Source organism: Pezoporus occidentalis, unplaced genomic scaffold (assembly GCF_034315485.1).
Source record: "Pezoporus occidentalis ecotype Australia unplaced genomic scaffold, CSIRO_AGI_Poc_V1 ctg116, whole genome shotgun sequence".
In the NCBI taxonomy this organism is placed as follows: Eukaryota; Metazoa; Chordata; class Aves; order Psittaciformes; family Psittacidae; genus Pezoporus; species Pezoporus occidentalis.
Window position 1 is genome coordinate 2,214,564 of NW_026912951.1, and position 16,744 is coordinate 2,231,307.

The 16,744-nt window shown below is 41.1% G+C and overlaps 1 protein-coding gene across 2 annotated transcripts in view; it reads right to left on the reverse strand.

Annotated features, from left to right (window-relative positions):
• ZSWIM8 (zinc finger SWIM-type containing 8) overlaps positions 1-16,036 on the reverse strand; it is a 65,189-nt gene extending 49,153 nt beyond the window's left edge. Inside the window, exon 1 of one of the 2 annotated variants that reach the window (XM_062639445.1) lies at positions 14,871-16,036. In XM_062639445.1, the coding sequence (XP_062495429.1) occupies positions 14,871-15,048 (178 nt within the window). In that variant the 5' untranslated portion in view covers positions 15,049-16,036. The remainder of the gene's footprint in view (positions 1-14,870) is intronic. The other variant, XM_062639438.1, reaches the window with a different exon arrangement.
• Positions 16,037-16,744: the final 708 nt, after the last annotated feature.

Genomic DNA, 16,744 nt, shown 5'->3' on the forward strand with positions numbered 1-16,744 from the left:
ATCACAGGAGGGTGTCCAATTCATCCCCAAAGTCTCTGCCACCTACAGCAAAAGCCATAGCACAGACTCAAATTTCATCTCAATTTGATTTCTGAGAATTGCTTAACACACATCACAAACAGCTCATGCATGTTAAGTCAAAATATTTCATGCTCAAACTCTCTTTTTGTTGCTGTATTTACATTTCTCTTCAAAACAAGGTAAGTTATATTATTTGGCTGACTGCATACACATATCTCCTGACATTGTGACTTCTGACTACAAGATTAAGACATTCTGGGAAGCAAGAATTGATTTCTTCTATAAGGCAGACCTTAAAATATGTCAAAATATAAGAAAATGAAACCCAAACTCATTTTTTATTTGCACACAAGCCCCCTAGATTTGCAGAATACAATACTGAATTCTGGATTTGGAGTGGATGAGTGATTCAGGTTTTTATTTTTCAGGTGTTGGTGATTTTAAACCTGTTCAGTCTGTGGTTTCCCTTTTAGTCATCTGAATATTAAAACCCCCACAACATTTCTGACTAACGCTGCCCGCCCCCCCCCCCCCCCCAATTTTTGACAAACCCATTTCATGATGGTTTTTTACACTCACTCTCTGCATGCATACAGAGCTAAAAAAACAACCACCCCCAAAAACAAAAACCAGCTGACTTAACTTTGCTCACCAGTGGAGAAATGGCATCACCACCATGCTAACGTCAAGCATACAAGACTGTATCCCAAAGGTTTTGTTAAAGAATCTGAGCACTTAATACAGGAGGGCTCCCACATGCTCAGCTCAACTCCTGCTGTTTCAATATTGGACTGAGTTAAAAAATACTTTATATTATTATTTTTGAAGTTACAACTTTTAAATCATGAAGTGTTCCACTATTATGCCAACTTCTGGTGACACTGCCTCAAGATTTCATAAGGCATAAAAAAGCCCTACAAAGAGAAGGCTGGTAAGGCTTTATAATGCTAAGCAATAACTGACCAGAGAACTAAAATTCAGAAGATGCACAATGTGTGTGTAAGGTCCAAGAGTCCTAACCCACTAAGAGTTTAAAACAGAAAGAGTATGTCAAAAATCCCACAGCCATGTCTCAGCTTTCCCTACAGTAACTCAACATTTCTTCCTGTTAGCAAAAAACCTTCTAACAGTAGCAAAACCTTCTACTGATTCAGAAAGGCTTTCTTTGAGATGCTCTGGTTCCCAGTGCCCTTTCTTTTAGAACAAAACCAATGCTGAAACAAGTAAGCAGACAAAGATGAATAGTAGAGGTTCTTATGTTAGCCTGCACAGCACATACTAATACATGCAGCATTTACATTCCCTGAATTTCTAGAGATTTGTGGGGAAATGCTCCCATATATATCCATATGTATATACACAGATACACATATCTTCTCAATACACCTTCTCCAAGCAGCTGCTTGCTTCCACCCCTCCCAACTTCATCTGCAGTTTCCTGTGTCAGCAAGAACACTTCAGAGGCAAACCATCTGACAGAATCCTCTCTTCAAAGCAGCACGGGATGTTAATAAGAAAAATAACCACCCCTATTGTGCTATTCCTCCTCTCACCACTGGTAAAAATGACTAAAGAATTTCAATGTGCCCCAGCAAATTTTAATTGCCAAGCAGATAACCTGCTGTGTAATCATCCCTCAAAGGTCTTCTTGCAATTAGTAGACAGAGGAAGAGCTACGCACCTGAAAATTCTTTCTGCTGGCTAAAGCACAGACTTCCCTTCTTTCCTTATAAACTTGTCTTCCTTATGTCCTTAAAGCATCTTAGCTACTATACTCTTACTATGTTAGAAACCAGATCTCTAGGGAAAAATCAAACAAACCAACCAACCAACACCTGAACCAAGTCTTCGAAAAGTTCAGGACAAGGCAAAGGTGGAAAGCTGCAAGTTATATTTTGTAACCAAAATGATGTTTGATGGGGAAGGGGAGGAAAATAAAGTTAAACAAAAATCCCTTATTTGGTTTCATGACTCCAGGGCAGAAACACCAGCATATTATCACTAAACTTGGATTCCTAAGATCCTAGTTGTTCTGCCTTACCATTCACATCAGATTTTGTTGTATGCATACAGTGCATGTATTTCGCAAATGCATCCAGTGTATATACAGAAAACATTCACTCTACGTACCTCAGAACCTCTCAAACACAAGCCTAGTCCACATCAGAAAAGTGTATTTTCCATTAACTCTACTGCTTTTCATATGCAATAACTGTGAAAAATCTTCTGCACAGGGCTGTGCTGATGAAAGTGGAGTATTCAATGTTATCTTGATGTCTTATGCCAGATGAGATCTATTTGTCTCTTCATAAACTCTGCATCTCAAGAGCAAAATGTCAGTAATCTCTTTTCTCAGCTCTCACCCACTCCAACATGACTGAGATCCCAAAACTGCAATACCAGCATTAGGCAGGCAATGCAGCAGTCACACATCTAAACAACCTCATCTGGAAATTCAGACGAGAAAATTCTTAATCCAAACACCCTTCCATTTGCCTCCCTAAAACCAGAATTAGTATCAGAAAAAGAGCAGCCTGGGCAAGCAACCGACAGCTGTTAGAAATCCTAAAAGGAACAGCAGATTTTTGTAAAGCAAGACAGACAGTGCTACAAAACACTGTATTCATGCCAGTGCTGGCCAAGGTTTCATGACAAATCGGGCATTCAGAATAACTCTACAGCTGATGAAGCAGATCAGCTTCAGGCAAGTAATTTCCCTGCACTGTTACTCCTTGCTCTCTCACCCCATGCAGAAAGCATACTGCATAACCGGGATTGTGCATTCAGAGCACAGACATCAAACAGCTCCCGTTTCTTGAAAGCGGGGCTCAGCACTCCCACTTATCCCCACTTCTGCTTCATGCAAGGTATTTTAAAACCTCAAAATTCAAAATCATATCCATTGGCCTACAACAGAAAACAAGCTACAAAGACCAACAGGGACCAGGTATTTTTCTGAATGTAGACAATGGAACATAAACGCAAATCAAAAGGTCAGACTGCATCACAGCTGAGGGGTAATCTCTACAGAGAAGTACTGGTATGTTTTTAGACACTGAAAGGAAATCATACAAAACACCATGCAACCTCAACTATTTAATGTGCTGCTCTCTATTACTAGTACCCATCTTTAAGCATTACACGCAAAATTAATCTCTAATCAGATTTTTCCTGTGCCTAAATCCCAGAGCAGCAGCATCACTTGGCCTCCAAACAAACACACTGGCAAACACTGAAGAACTACATTACTAATCATATCAGAATGAGATCAGGCCAATTTTGTTCATGCTGATGGAAAAGTAATTGTCTGAACAGAACAAATCAAGATGAAGCACTCTCACCTCTAGGGTAAAAAAAAGTAATCATTAAACATCTGTCAGAAACTAAAAGAAGTATCACCTCTAAACATCACCAACAGGAAAATCTGTTTCATAGACAGGAGTTATAAGAAGTTAAGATATCTAAATGCTTTTGAAAATAATCTTACCTGACTCCCCTTTTTACCTCCTCTGGTTTTGTAAAAACCTCCCAGGTCTAACGCCAAGTCTGTGGCTTTATGGGAGACAAACTGAAAACTGCAGTTGTTTAGTCTGGAGAAGAGAAGGATCAGGGGAGACCAGGGGGACCCAATTTCTCTCTACAACAACCTGAAAGGAGGATGGAGTGAGAAGGCGGCTGGTCTCTTCTCCCGGATAGCATAAGAGGTAACAGCCTCAAGTGGTCTCTTCTCCCAGATAGGACAAGAGGTAACGGCCTCAAGCTGCAAAAGGGGAGGTTTAGATTGGATATTAGCAAAAATTTCTTCACCAGAAGGGTGATTAGGCACTGGAACAGGCTGTCCAGAGAAGTGGTACAGTCACCATCCCTGGAAGTGTTCAAAAACCGTGTAGATGAGGCCCTCAGTGACACAGTTTAGTGGTGGACTCGGCACTCCCGGGGTAATGGTTGGTCTTGATCTTAAAGGCTTTTTCCAACCTAGCTGGTTCTACAACTCTATGATTCTGAATTCAATTTCCCTCACATCACCTATAGAGAGAACAAAAGGGGACAAACAAAACCGCATACCAAGGAATGTATGAAGCAAGCAGGCAGCTACAGAATTTTTACAGAGGAGGAATTAATTACAAGCATGTCTATCATGCACTTGTTGCTCATGACTAGCCAGGAAAAACTAACTCCCTGTCCTTGAGAAGGACAAGCAACTTAGCTGACCCCATGCACTACTTCTTTAAATGAAACCAAGTAATCTATGAAAACTTCCAAAGGCATTCTGGGTAAAATACAACTAATTTCTCTGTGTTAGACCACGTTCTCTTCAAGCCATGCATGAAAGTTACATGCAAGTATAAGTTACCACTATTTTCACCTGGAGCTCTAGTAAACAAATTTGCAGCTGCATTTCTCTCTTTCTCCTATCTCAAAACTGACTGACCTCAATATGAGGTAGGAAATTGAATAATATGCAGCAGGAACTGCAAACAGCTCAAGGGAATCATTAAATAATGCCTTACAGATTTCACAAAGGTACTACCTTCTCTGAAAAAGCTGTCATTTCATTTGTACACATGGTAATTTCATACTAACCCACCAGCAGGACTACTATGAAACTGATATGTCAAATACCTACGTATAATTTTTATATCATCTCAGGCACTCAAGCCATCACCAAGCTATTCAAATACACTCTAACATGAATTAACAAGGATTCATAGTGGTACACTGTCTTACAGGATGAAGACAGATGTAAATCAAGCAGATAAGAATTCTAGTATAGATATATCAAAAGATTAAATGTAAGTGTTGAAAATCACAATTTGTCTACACAAATGCAGGCAAATGTGAGCACAGTACAGTAAGCCTGAAGTACAGTACTTGAGTACAATAAACCTGAAGTCCTATGAAGACCAGAAACAAGATGTGGACAGATTCCGTAAGGTCATACAATCTTTGATATTCACAGGTTCACCAAGCTTTTCTGTACTTCAGGTAAGAATCTTGTTCTGTCACAGACATTGACAAGATGCCAGTAAGAACGGCTCTGCGGCACGTAGGCATTGTTTTAATGAATGTATCTAAAAAAAGAATGCAGATGGTAACTTAACGACATTCACCTTAAGGCTGCCTCACTTCTTTAGTTCTGTCTGGGGAGACATGCTCAAAGCAGCATCTTTAAGACATGTCAAGCCTAATGAACAAAAAAGCTGCAATTAACTTTTTTCCACTAGTTTATCTGGAAAAACACTAAAGACCCAAGCTAACTGGATTTTCAAACATTGTTTTCATTTTCACATCTCTGATGAATTACTCACATTTACCAGTATTTCTGGATGGCAAAGAATGATGATTATCTGCTTAAATTCTTCATCTCTCTGAACAGAGGAGGAAGCCAGAATTGGTGACCCAGGGGTTCACTTGCTCATTGCTTCAATGAGTTGCCTCTTAAGTGTCCTAACCTGGGAGGAAAAAGTGCAGCTGGATGTCTTCCAATAAAGACTCTCACTGCTTGTGGACCACTTCTGGGTAACAATTCTTTTATCACTCTACCTATTTATCTTTGTAAAAAACATGGACTTCTTTTTCTGTATTTGTTTGGGTCTCTGACCTCCCTCTTTTTCATCTTCTGAAGTCTATTCTCCCCTTCAGCATCCAGCTTTTCTCCCACGAAGGGACAGGATTTCTTCTAAAGATGGACTTTTTCTTTCACCCTTCATCTTATCCATTTATGCTTTCCTTTTCTTCTATATGCCAATCTTTATCCCATATGAAAAAGGAGCTTGATGTTTCACAGCCACAAACTAAATCTAGCAGACAAAAGACAGGCATAAAAGTCAGAGTCATCAAGAAATAACACTGTCCTGCTACTTGCAGCAGCTGAATGAGGATGTTACAAATTTGTTTAAAAGACACTACACTCCTGCAGTCTTTTCAGGATTCCCTTTTTATAGAAAGGGAAAGACTTAACCTTGATTTTTTTTTTTTTGAGAGTTAACCACACACCACTAGAGATTTAGGTAAACCAACACACAGATTTTCCAGTTATATACATCTAAAACATGTTCAACTTGCTGCTAACTGATACTGGTAAAAACGGAAAGTTCCTTTCTTAAGATTTTTGTTGCAGCAATCTGGAAACACTTAATAATGATCATAATAGAAACAGTATTTTATTAAAACCAGATACTTTTTTACAGTGTTTCTCAAAATATAAATTTCCAGAAGATTTTAATAGGTACATTAGAGCCTGACAGAGTTCCTTTGTTTCATTCTTTTCAAAGACTGTAAGTTTCCAGCTGTATGAAAGCAAACAGATGAACTAAACATAATCAAAACAGCAGAGTTTCCACAAGCTTTGCCCGCAACATTTAAAGCACCATCAAAAAATGTGCTCAAAGACATAATTTTCTATATTTTCTGTTAAAAATGCTACACAGTGATCCATCGCCTTGTCAGAACATTACCTATTCTACAGGCAAAGAAACAAAGAAGAAAGGATGCATCGAACCACATGCAAATTAGGAGAAGTATAAGAATCTTCTGGCTGGTAACCATATACTTATTTCTTGAGACTACAGAGATTCAGAGGACATAACTCAGAAATGTGTGATATGGTATTTTGAAATTAGAACCTGCATTTTAAATATTCTGTATATTACACATCACTGCTCTTTAAGGAAAAAAATAGTGGTTTAGCTAGTTGATACATAAGTGCTTTGAATTTTACATTTGGAGAGCTTGTAAGGGTGACACAAAGGAGGAGGGAGGAAAGACATCAATACAGATAAACTGCATCAAAATAAAGTTGGAAAAAAAAACTTCTAGCCATGACACTATTTTAAATTATTTTTATAATGGCGTTACAGTCCTACAATTAGAAAAACGACAGAAAAATGTTGCCATTCTAAAAAGAGCAATGAAACTTAAAGACATTCTTGCACTTTAAGAGCTAAACAATAAATTGGGTTTGACTCTATGGAAATGCTACTTAAAAAAAAAACAAAAATAAGCAAACAGATTCCCCAGATATTCTAAATAGCCCAACATTTACTCCAGAAGTTCAATAAAGTATGTAAAACAACTCTGGAAGCTGTACATTCCTTTCTTCCTCTGGTGTTCTAGTTAATATACAGTGCTGTGTTCCAGACACTTAAGAGGAGATGGTCTCTGTTCCCAGTTTTATAACTGGCAGAAGAGAGGCTGTTCAAATCACGGATATCCATTTCTGATCGCTATTTAAAAAAACCTAGGCACCATAACCAAGCAGTCTCATAAACTGGGCTATACAAAAAGCAACCTTCTTAGTTACCCTACCAAAAAAAATAAAAACCCATTTGAGTGCTTAAGCCATTTCTAATCCTCTACCAACTCTTCATAGTAACCGAAATCACTGAAGTTACATTTGCTTAGAAATGAACTTTGTCACAGTTATTACACAAACACTGCAAAACAGGTGTCAACTGGAGTACATACTACATCAGAGAGGAAAAAAAGGGCATGGCCACAAGTCAACATGTGAGTTTCACTTCCACAACTCTTACACAGAATAACTTTTACTTTGGGTATATTACATTGGAAAACAACCATTCCTAGCTTTGGCCAATTTACCTGTGACTACTTCTTTTCTCACTAGAGCCACAATAAATATAGGGTGTACAAAAGGTGCTATTTTTCTGCATACAGGTTATACCATGGCTTTGTTGCTGTTCCTCAAACTGAACTGGAACTCCAAAGTTGCAAACTTGCATATTAAATCATACTTAACTGATGGCTGTTCAAACATACAGATCATGCCATGATATTAGGACTAGAAGCAACACCAAAAGAGAGCAAGAGGAGCATGGAACAGACAACAGCCCAATGCAATCCACGAAGCTGCGTGGACACCTCCACCTACTGAACAAGCCTGCCCAGCTTCTTGAAACTTCCCGTCACTTTCTCAACTCAGCAACTCTCAATAAAATCTCTGATGGTCAACTGAAGAGTCATAAAGATTCACCCATGTTATAGGACATCAGCAAAAAGCAGACCCAGAAAATGCTGGCTCTAAAATTGAGTAATCTGCCTAGAAATGAAGATGCACCTTGAGAGTAACTAAGAACTAATTTTAAATCTCCCAGGGTTTTCATCAGGGCAGGAATTTCACCTTCTCCTACATTTTATATAATTTATCATAAATAAATTAATTAATAACTAAATTTGGTCTCTTTTGCCTTTATCAGCAACATTCCAGACACTGCAGGACTTTTTTTCTTTCCAGTTTCATTTCCCACTGCTTCACTGATGGGCAACCCCAGGTTTGCAGAGAGGGCACAGCTCAAAACACAAGACTTTCTGTGGTAGCTGTAAGACACACAAAATAGTCTCCTGCCCAATTTCCTGCTTACAGCACCAGATCGTGTAGGTATTCGAACACAATAATTTAACAAAAAAAGCCAAAAAATCAACTTTTGGTGCTAGCATTCAAAGAAGTGACATAAGCAGTACATCCAAGCATGAAAAAAACCCAAACCTTAAGCATGAAAATAAAAAGCTGGTTTTATATGTGTTATTCTGAGTAAATGATCAAAAGACATTTGCAACTCACTGAAGATTTTTTACCCAGATAATCAGACACTTCAAACCTGAAGTGTAGCTTGAGAGAAATCCTGAGATGTTTTGTCTTCGGTTTGTTTTTACCTCAGGACAGACCTAGTTACTTACACGTAAAAAGTATCATACATAAAAATAAAACACACTTAAAACCCACTTTTTAGCAATGAAGAAGAGGCTGAAGAAGGAAAAATAAATGAAAAAAGGCAGATAAAGAAAGGAATGGGAAACAAAGAAAGAGTATCACCTTGACTCTAGAATGAAGCCTGAATCCTTATCTTTGCTTCCCCAGAAGTAAACATGACATAGAAAATAATCCCTGCACTTTCGGTCAGCCTGAAATTTAAACAAAGCATATGTGATCTCTGGCCATTCAGCAACACAAGGATCTATCTCCTCAAGGTGAAAGGAAGGAGAAAACAAAGACAAAAAGAAAAATCCATGGAAGCCAGGAAGAAAGATGTGACAGGAGAAAATGAGACATCTGTCAGTGCAAAGATGAGACTTTGAAATAGAATGTGCAAGACTTCTTGTGAAGGGAAGGGAAGAGAAGCTTATCTAAAGGAAAAGGCCAGAAGACCACAAGAGAGTTAAAACTGGATTGGTCACTTAAAATCTCAGCAATAAAAAAGCACCTTCTCATGATAGCTTCTTTACATGGTTTCTCCAGTACCCATTTCTGAAGACAGGGGTAACCATACTGAATTATCTCAGAAAGGCAGAGGAAAATGCAAATGAAGAGACAAATGTGTGAGAGTCATTCAACTTGTCATCCTTCCAAAAGACAAAGGTATTACTGCATTGTGAAACCAAGTTTTTGTTTAGTAGAAACTCTAGACAGCTTCAAAATCTCCATTCTGGCTCTGAAGCAGTGTATTTAATTATGCCAATCAGTTTCAACAAATGACTGTCTCTAGAGCTTCTCTGTGGTGTTTTCCACTCTAATGAACCAATGTCCCCTTTGCACTTAGTATTACAATCCAGCAAGTCCCCTTCTCAACTTGGACCTGTGTTTCTGCTATATAGCAAGTCAACATCACCAGCCACTATGGAACAGAGTACAAAAATAGGTGAAATTCATTTACTAGCTGAAAAAAATATAGAGAAACCTATCTTCTAGTAGCAGCTAAGCCTTCACTTTCACATTAGCTTTACTCTTTGGACACCTGATCTCTGCCTATTCCGTATGCAGCCGCAGTATCTTCTCACCAACATTTATATTTCAAAGATTCTGTCACTTCTATAAAGAAACTCATTGGGGAGCTATACTTCTGCTCAACAGTTACTGTTTTGAAGTTTTAATGTTATTAGTAAACTTGGATATATTATAACAGATATATTTGGGCTAAACCAGATTTTTCATGTGTTGCACTAAATTAAAGAGAATTTAATTTACACAACAAGCAACATGTGCTACACCTGTACCTTTCAGAAGTGTGAACTGATTGCATAATCTGCCTCTTGATACCAGAGACACAAATAAAGTAGGAAAAACCCCAACCACCAGCTGTAATATTACAATACACAGTAGTAGTAACAAAACAGCAGTGACCTACAGAGTCTTCATTTCCATGTTCACCACTCGAGTGAGCATGCATTGGATGGCAACAACTTTCTTCTCTGAAAAGAGCAAGAGTCTGGAGAGCACAGTATGAATTTGAAAGAGGCTACATGTTTCTCCTGCTGTGCTCTCGAGCAAGAGTTAACTTGAGTTTATTAGTTACTGGCAATCCTGAGGAAGAAGTGTTGCTCTCTAAGCCACTTGTTCTTTGCCTGTATAAATTAACAAATTGTCAACGTAGCAGTATGGACACTGCTCAGACTTTGATCAGACTGTGTCTCTAAACTGATCATAACCTCACCTTAGGCGCTATCTATTCTCTGCCAATGATTCCCTCTCTACAGCTTCTACTTTTGAGGCACTGTGCCCGGAACTTAACATTGTGAACACTCCTAACAGTTTGGAAGAACATAAACTGTCTGGGGCTGTATAATGGGAATGTTTTCTAGGAGGTCACTGCCTGCATCAGTTCTTAGTTGAGAGGATTCTGCAATACAGTACACAATGGCTCAAGCTTACAGTAGAGGAAAAAATAAAGCTTTTTCACTAGCTGCCTACTGAAAACAGTTCCAACACCACTCATCAGCACGCTTCCAGCAGAAGCTGGTGTAAATGAACAAACACAAACTGAGTAAAAATATTGTGATCATAATATTTAGCAATCCTACAGTATTTATGGCAACTTCTTAAGTGCTTGGTAAACATTCTTCTTCAGAAACTGTGAAATAGAAAGGACTATGGGTGAGAAAGAGCTTAGAAGCTTTCAAGAAGAAACAAAGCCACAGTGGGTTTGGGAAGATCAGAGTAAATGTTCAAGTACACTCATTAAGTCCTCTGTTACAAAAATCTTTATGTGAAGATAATTGGTAACAAAACATTTGCAGAAACACAAGACTTACTTCAATTACCAATGAAAAATACAACTGTTTTAAAAAGTGAGACGGGATCAGAATGGTTCTCACAATGGTTTCTGGGAACAAAAAGACTATCCAGAAAAGCAAAGAAAAGGCAAGTAAGTGTATTTGTTGGTAAAAAGGTAACAAATTGGTGGAATGTACTTTGATATGGAAGAAAGTTTGCTGGAGTCACAAACCAACTCAAGGAACCAGATGGTTCTGAATACACTGCAAAGATACCATTCTTCAAACCACCCATCACCTTAACTTCAAAGCTGAATCCCCTGGCTGCCTAGCTGAAAGCTTCTAACCAACAATGTGTACAGGCGATGGCCAAACTTCAGTCACAAGCAATACCTCATTCAAAATGAAAAAGAAAAAACCAAACCCAAGGGCTAAAACCAAGCAAACATGGCAGTCTAATTAGAGAAGAAGTCACTCTGAAAATAAGTGTTCAAAATTATGACAGGACTCTTCGTATTCCCAAAATTAACATGTTTTGCTGAAGTTTCCTCTGAGATGTCAGTACAAGTGAGTCAGTGGAGATGGGAGCAGTTTCAAAAGCTAAGGGCATCCATAGAGTGGACACAGTGCCTTCCTCCTTCACATTAGCAATTCAACATTCAAAGAGAAAACTCCTTTTTAGAAAGTGATGTAAGAGGACTTTACCACACTGAAAATTAAATAGGAAAAATCAACCATTTACATTGCAATTTTTTTTGATGTAATAACTGGAGGTACATAGCTCTATAAAGAATCCTACTCCAATGACGATATTAGAGAAACTCAGACATTCTTCTCTACCTTCCATTATCTTTCTAGCAAGTTGATGGGGTGACCAACAAATAAGTGAGTAACTTAACTTTTTGGTGATCCTCTGCAGTGAAGCACTGAACACTCTGCATATTTGCAACAAACTACCCCAAGCCTATTGTTAAATTTACAGTAAGCATAATCATAATAGCAGAAATACCCAAGAAGAAGATAAAAAGCTGCAAAAACTAAGACATAACCGGGAGGGCAGGAGTGGGTAGCTTGTTTAAGAAGAGGACTCCCCAGCCAACCGCACTTCCATCACTCTCTGGGGGATTCCCTTGGAACTAATTTGTGTAACAAAGAATTGGATGCTCACAAGAACAAACTGAAAACAACTGAATAAGCTAGAAATCCTTTCTATTAAGTAACTTGTCTGGCTGATTCCAAATGAAAACACAGGCTGAGCTCCAAACTGGAGGAAAAGAGTGACAGAATATAGTTCCTCCTTTTTTCCCTTAGCATTTAACACAAAAAAAACTCAGTGTCTAACCTCATTTTTTGTTTGCCTAGGCAACTACATCACAGGCCACTGCAAACTGGTAAGCTGGAAATAAAAACACAAGGCTCTATTCAGAATGATCACATTTCAGAAGACTCACTACAACTGACAACCTCAGGATCCAGCAAGCTCTCAATACAAACTGGTCTTTCTTAGTACAAAAACACTGTCCAAAAGAGGTGTTCAAAATACTTAAATTGGTGCAGGAGTTCTGAAATCCAAGGACATCCCAGATGATGACAGATCCTTCATCAGACCCAGACCTGCTGGCCACAAAGGCACTGCATACAGTGTAGTCCCTGCAAGTGCTCCATGTTGGTAATACCTGTAAGCAACTTCATAGAGTGGACAAATAATTATTTAGGCAGCAAATCTGTGTCCACATACTTCTCCAAATGAGTCTGAGCAGAGCCTGCGAAGGCCAGAAAGGACCTTAAAGCAGCCAACAGTATTCTTTCAGAATGTCTCCCTTGTTAAAATAAAACTTTTTACAAAGGAATAAAGTCTCTCTACAGAAAAAGCCTAAGAAATATGACCCAAGTACAAGCACCCCAGCCCATGCATGTCTGCAGAACCTAGAACAGCAATGTCTCAGTGTGGTGCAAATAATAACAATTACTCCAACAATAATGTTAGCTATTATGCTTCTTATGTCAGGAAAGAGACTGAGGATTGCCAATACACAGAATCTACTGAAGTGATTTTTCATTTTAATGCAACAAGTAGATGAGAGCAGAGACAGAAATTGCGGCCTGCTTTTAATTTGGTCAAGAGAGCTAAAGGAACTAGGCCAAGGCCCAGAAAAACTCACAATCATACACTGAACCAATGGAGAACAGTTGTCTAAAAACACTGCAAAGTTGAACAAAACCAAACACCTTTTCAAACATCAGTTATATGTAGGCTGCAGACTTGTACAGCTGTACAAACCACTTTCACACATCTGCCAAACTAGAGATGTCTTTATATGTGTATGTTTTCAAAACTTAGGCTCCTTTCCAGCAAGTTAACATGCAACAAGATTTGAAGCAAAACATGAAGTTTATATGCTTTCCCTTGTGTCCAATGCGTATTTCTACATTTCAAGATTTATAGCTTTAGAAAGCACAATGCCAACAGTGTTCCCTTTCTTTACACCAATAGTATATTCCATACTAAACCCAATGTGTCCTGGCAGCAGTATCCAAGAGAGCGATCCAACCTGGACATGAAGTCAGCATTTCTCTCACTCTCCCTTGTTTTGGGTTGGGTTTGGGGTTTTTTTTTGAAGCTTTCATTCTACCCTCAATTCTAACCCTGACTTGTCAAGAGACAGGTGTTTACATACCTCGGACTAGGGCAGTTTCAAATGTATTATGAATTTAGAACTTAAGCTGCTCTGGAAAGCTTATGGTTAATGCAAATGTACTTTCTGGTCCTAACCCAGTGACAAGTGAACATTTGTCCTTAGTGTAGCATGGCTAGATTTCTGCACAATTCAATATAAATTGTATTCTCTGTTCATTTAAGGTCAAAATTCAGAAGAGAATGAAGTTTTGCAGTTCCAGGCTGGGAGATATTAATGAGGCAGGTGATGGTCACAAAAGCCAGCAATAACATGAAAAGCACTGACACTGGGTTGAGAGAAAAGAAAAGAAAGGAAATAAAAGGAAGAATAGAAAGGGCTTGTCTAATTTCTGACAACTGTATGTCTAGGCTCCACTTGGTGCAAACACCACTTGAGTTCTAGGGTCAAGATGCATCAGAATAAGAGATAAATTATACTTCATTAAAAAAAAAAAAACAAAATCAAGCAAAGAGTTAGTAGCTACATGATGATTTTAAATCATTCTAATTGCTTATGTTATCTTATTTTCCTGTCTGCTATCACATTACTATCCAAAAAAAAGGAAATACAACAACTCTTGAAGTAGACACACTGTAGTTTGCTGACTTCTTTGTTGCTGACTTCTTTGTGACAGTCTTAAGGCCCTCTTGTCTACCACTGCAAAAGGAAGTTTGCTTATTTACTAGAAATAAATGTACAGAAACCGACAAGGAAAACAGACTGCTCTACACAATGATGGCTTACATGCCTCTACACGACTAGTTTTATAGCAGTTCCAAAACCCCCTGTTAAAACTTAGCGCATTTCAACCAAAGCAAGTGGGAACCTATGTGTAGTTATTCCCAGCCAAGTCTGCAGTTTGTTTATAGAGAACTGTTTTCAGGTTTCCAAGAGCAAGCCCACAGAATCTACTCAGAACAGCAGTACTACGGTACTACAGAGCACATGCAGGTGAAACTCATCCAAATGGCAGCTTTGTCCTAAGATCCCCAGTAAATTTGCAGTTTCAGTCTTTGGTCAAAAAGTATCCTGACAGTGACCCTATACCTGACTTCTCTTTGCAGCTTTGCCACTCCTTCTGCACATCTCCTCACCTACCACTCCCCCCTACCCCACAACTTCCACGAGTCCAAAGAGCATCCCAACGAAAACGGGTGACCTCACCTTTCATTTTGACAGTGGGAGAATTGGGTCCTGCCGATTGCTTCCTCCATCCTCTCCAGTTCTGGCAAAGGCTTTCCGCCTCAGAGATAAAGGAACAAAGAGAGTCTTCTTCAAAGCGATCAGAGTCTTCAAATGAAAACCTCTCTCCATCCTCCCACTCCGCAAACATGAGTTCCATCACATCCAACTAGCGACGCGGGGGAAAAGAAGAAAGACAGCAACAGCACTGCTCACTCCAAGCAGGTGGATGGGCTTGAGGGCTCCTGCAATTCTTAAAACCTCAACTTCGATTCAGTCCCCATACTGACAGAGCCTGCACTATCTGAGGCGAGAGAAGCAGGAAATCAACTAACGGGAAGCTCGTAAAAATCCCAGAGAGGAAAAAGAAAAAAAAAAGCCACAACACAACCAAGGTTCTTTAAAAAGTTAGAAAAAAAAAAAAAAATGTTTATGTCCACAAAATGTATTTGAGGCGCAAGGGGGTGGTCAGCCTACGGGAGCTGCCCCGGGCAGGACAGGTGCTTGCCGGGCACACGGAGGGGTGAAGGCTTCCGACGGCCGCGGCGCTGGAAGACAAGAGAAAGGGCCGGTTTCCTCCCCGGGACTGCCGCCCGGGTAGAACCGGTATCTGTGCGCAGGGCCGGGTCTCCCTGAGGTTGTGCTTTTCTCACTCTCGGTACAGGAACCGGAGGCAGGGCAGGAAGGGACAGCGGAGGGGGGGGAACGGGGAACGGATAACTTCCCTCCCGGGTCGCGGAGGCTTAAAAACGGCCCGGCAGGGCCGGGACACCCGCGGCAGGGGCGGCGCGACCTGCGGGCGGCTCGTCACCGGTGCCAGCGGGCGGCGGGCAGAGGCTCCGGCCTCATGGGGGCGCGGGCGGCGGCAGGCGGGGAAAGCCCGGCTCTTGGTCGCTGGCGGGTAGGGGCGGGGGGGAGCAGGCAGCCTGTCGCCACCGCTGCCGCCGCTCCCGTCGCGGTTGCGCCCCCGCGGGTCTATGGGCCCATGGCCAGCGGGGCCCGCGCGCGGACGCCCCCCCGTGCCCGGCCCGACGAGCGGTTCGCTGTCCTGGCGCGACGGCGGCGGCGGCAGCGGCGGCAGCAGTAGATCTCTGCCCGGCGCGGGCACCAAGATGGCTCCGCGCTTCCCAGCTTCACCTGCGCCACCCCCCCTCCTCCTCCAGCTGAGCCCTCCTTCCGTCGCGGGGCTTCCGGCTTCCGCTGCCAAGCTCAGGCGGGCGCGCGGGGCATGGTGGGATAGCCGGGAGCGCCGGGGGGCGGTGGTTCCCCGGGTGGGTCGGGCATGGGTATGGTGACCCGGGAGGGGTGAGCCGAGGCCCAGCTCCGCGCGTCCCTCCGGCTCGGAGAACAAGGAAAGAGCAGACTGGCTGTGGAAAAGCCCAGTAGCCCTTAGGCTCGCCGCCAGAACAGTCTGTGGTGCTCGGCTAGCGCCTGGCTGCCGCTCCGTAACAAGCGGGTGTACCCGGGGGCAGGCTGGAGCAGCGGGCTGCGGGGCGGTTCTGCTTTGAAAGGGCTGTAGTAGAGCAAAAGCTCGTCTGTTGTGCCTGCACGCACTGCCCGAGGCAGCGGGGAGCGCGAGTTGTGCTAAAATGTGGATATGTACCCCGGAACATAGCCTCAAATGAATTGCTGCTGTGGTCATCTGATTCAGATGAAAGGAATAGTGAACTTGACAGAAACGGTTAAAAATAACGGGGAAAAACCACAACGGAAATAAGCCATGAGGAGAATGTGCCTCTTACAAGAATAAGCCCTGCTCAAAAATGCCACAATGATACTTTTCCTCAGATCAGAAAAGACCCTTGCTTTCCAGCAGAGGTAGGAGTTGCAGGAGTCTCAACAACTCCCAGCATTAA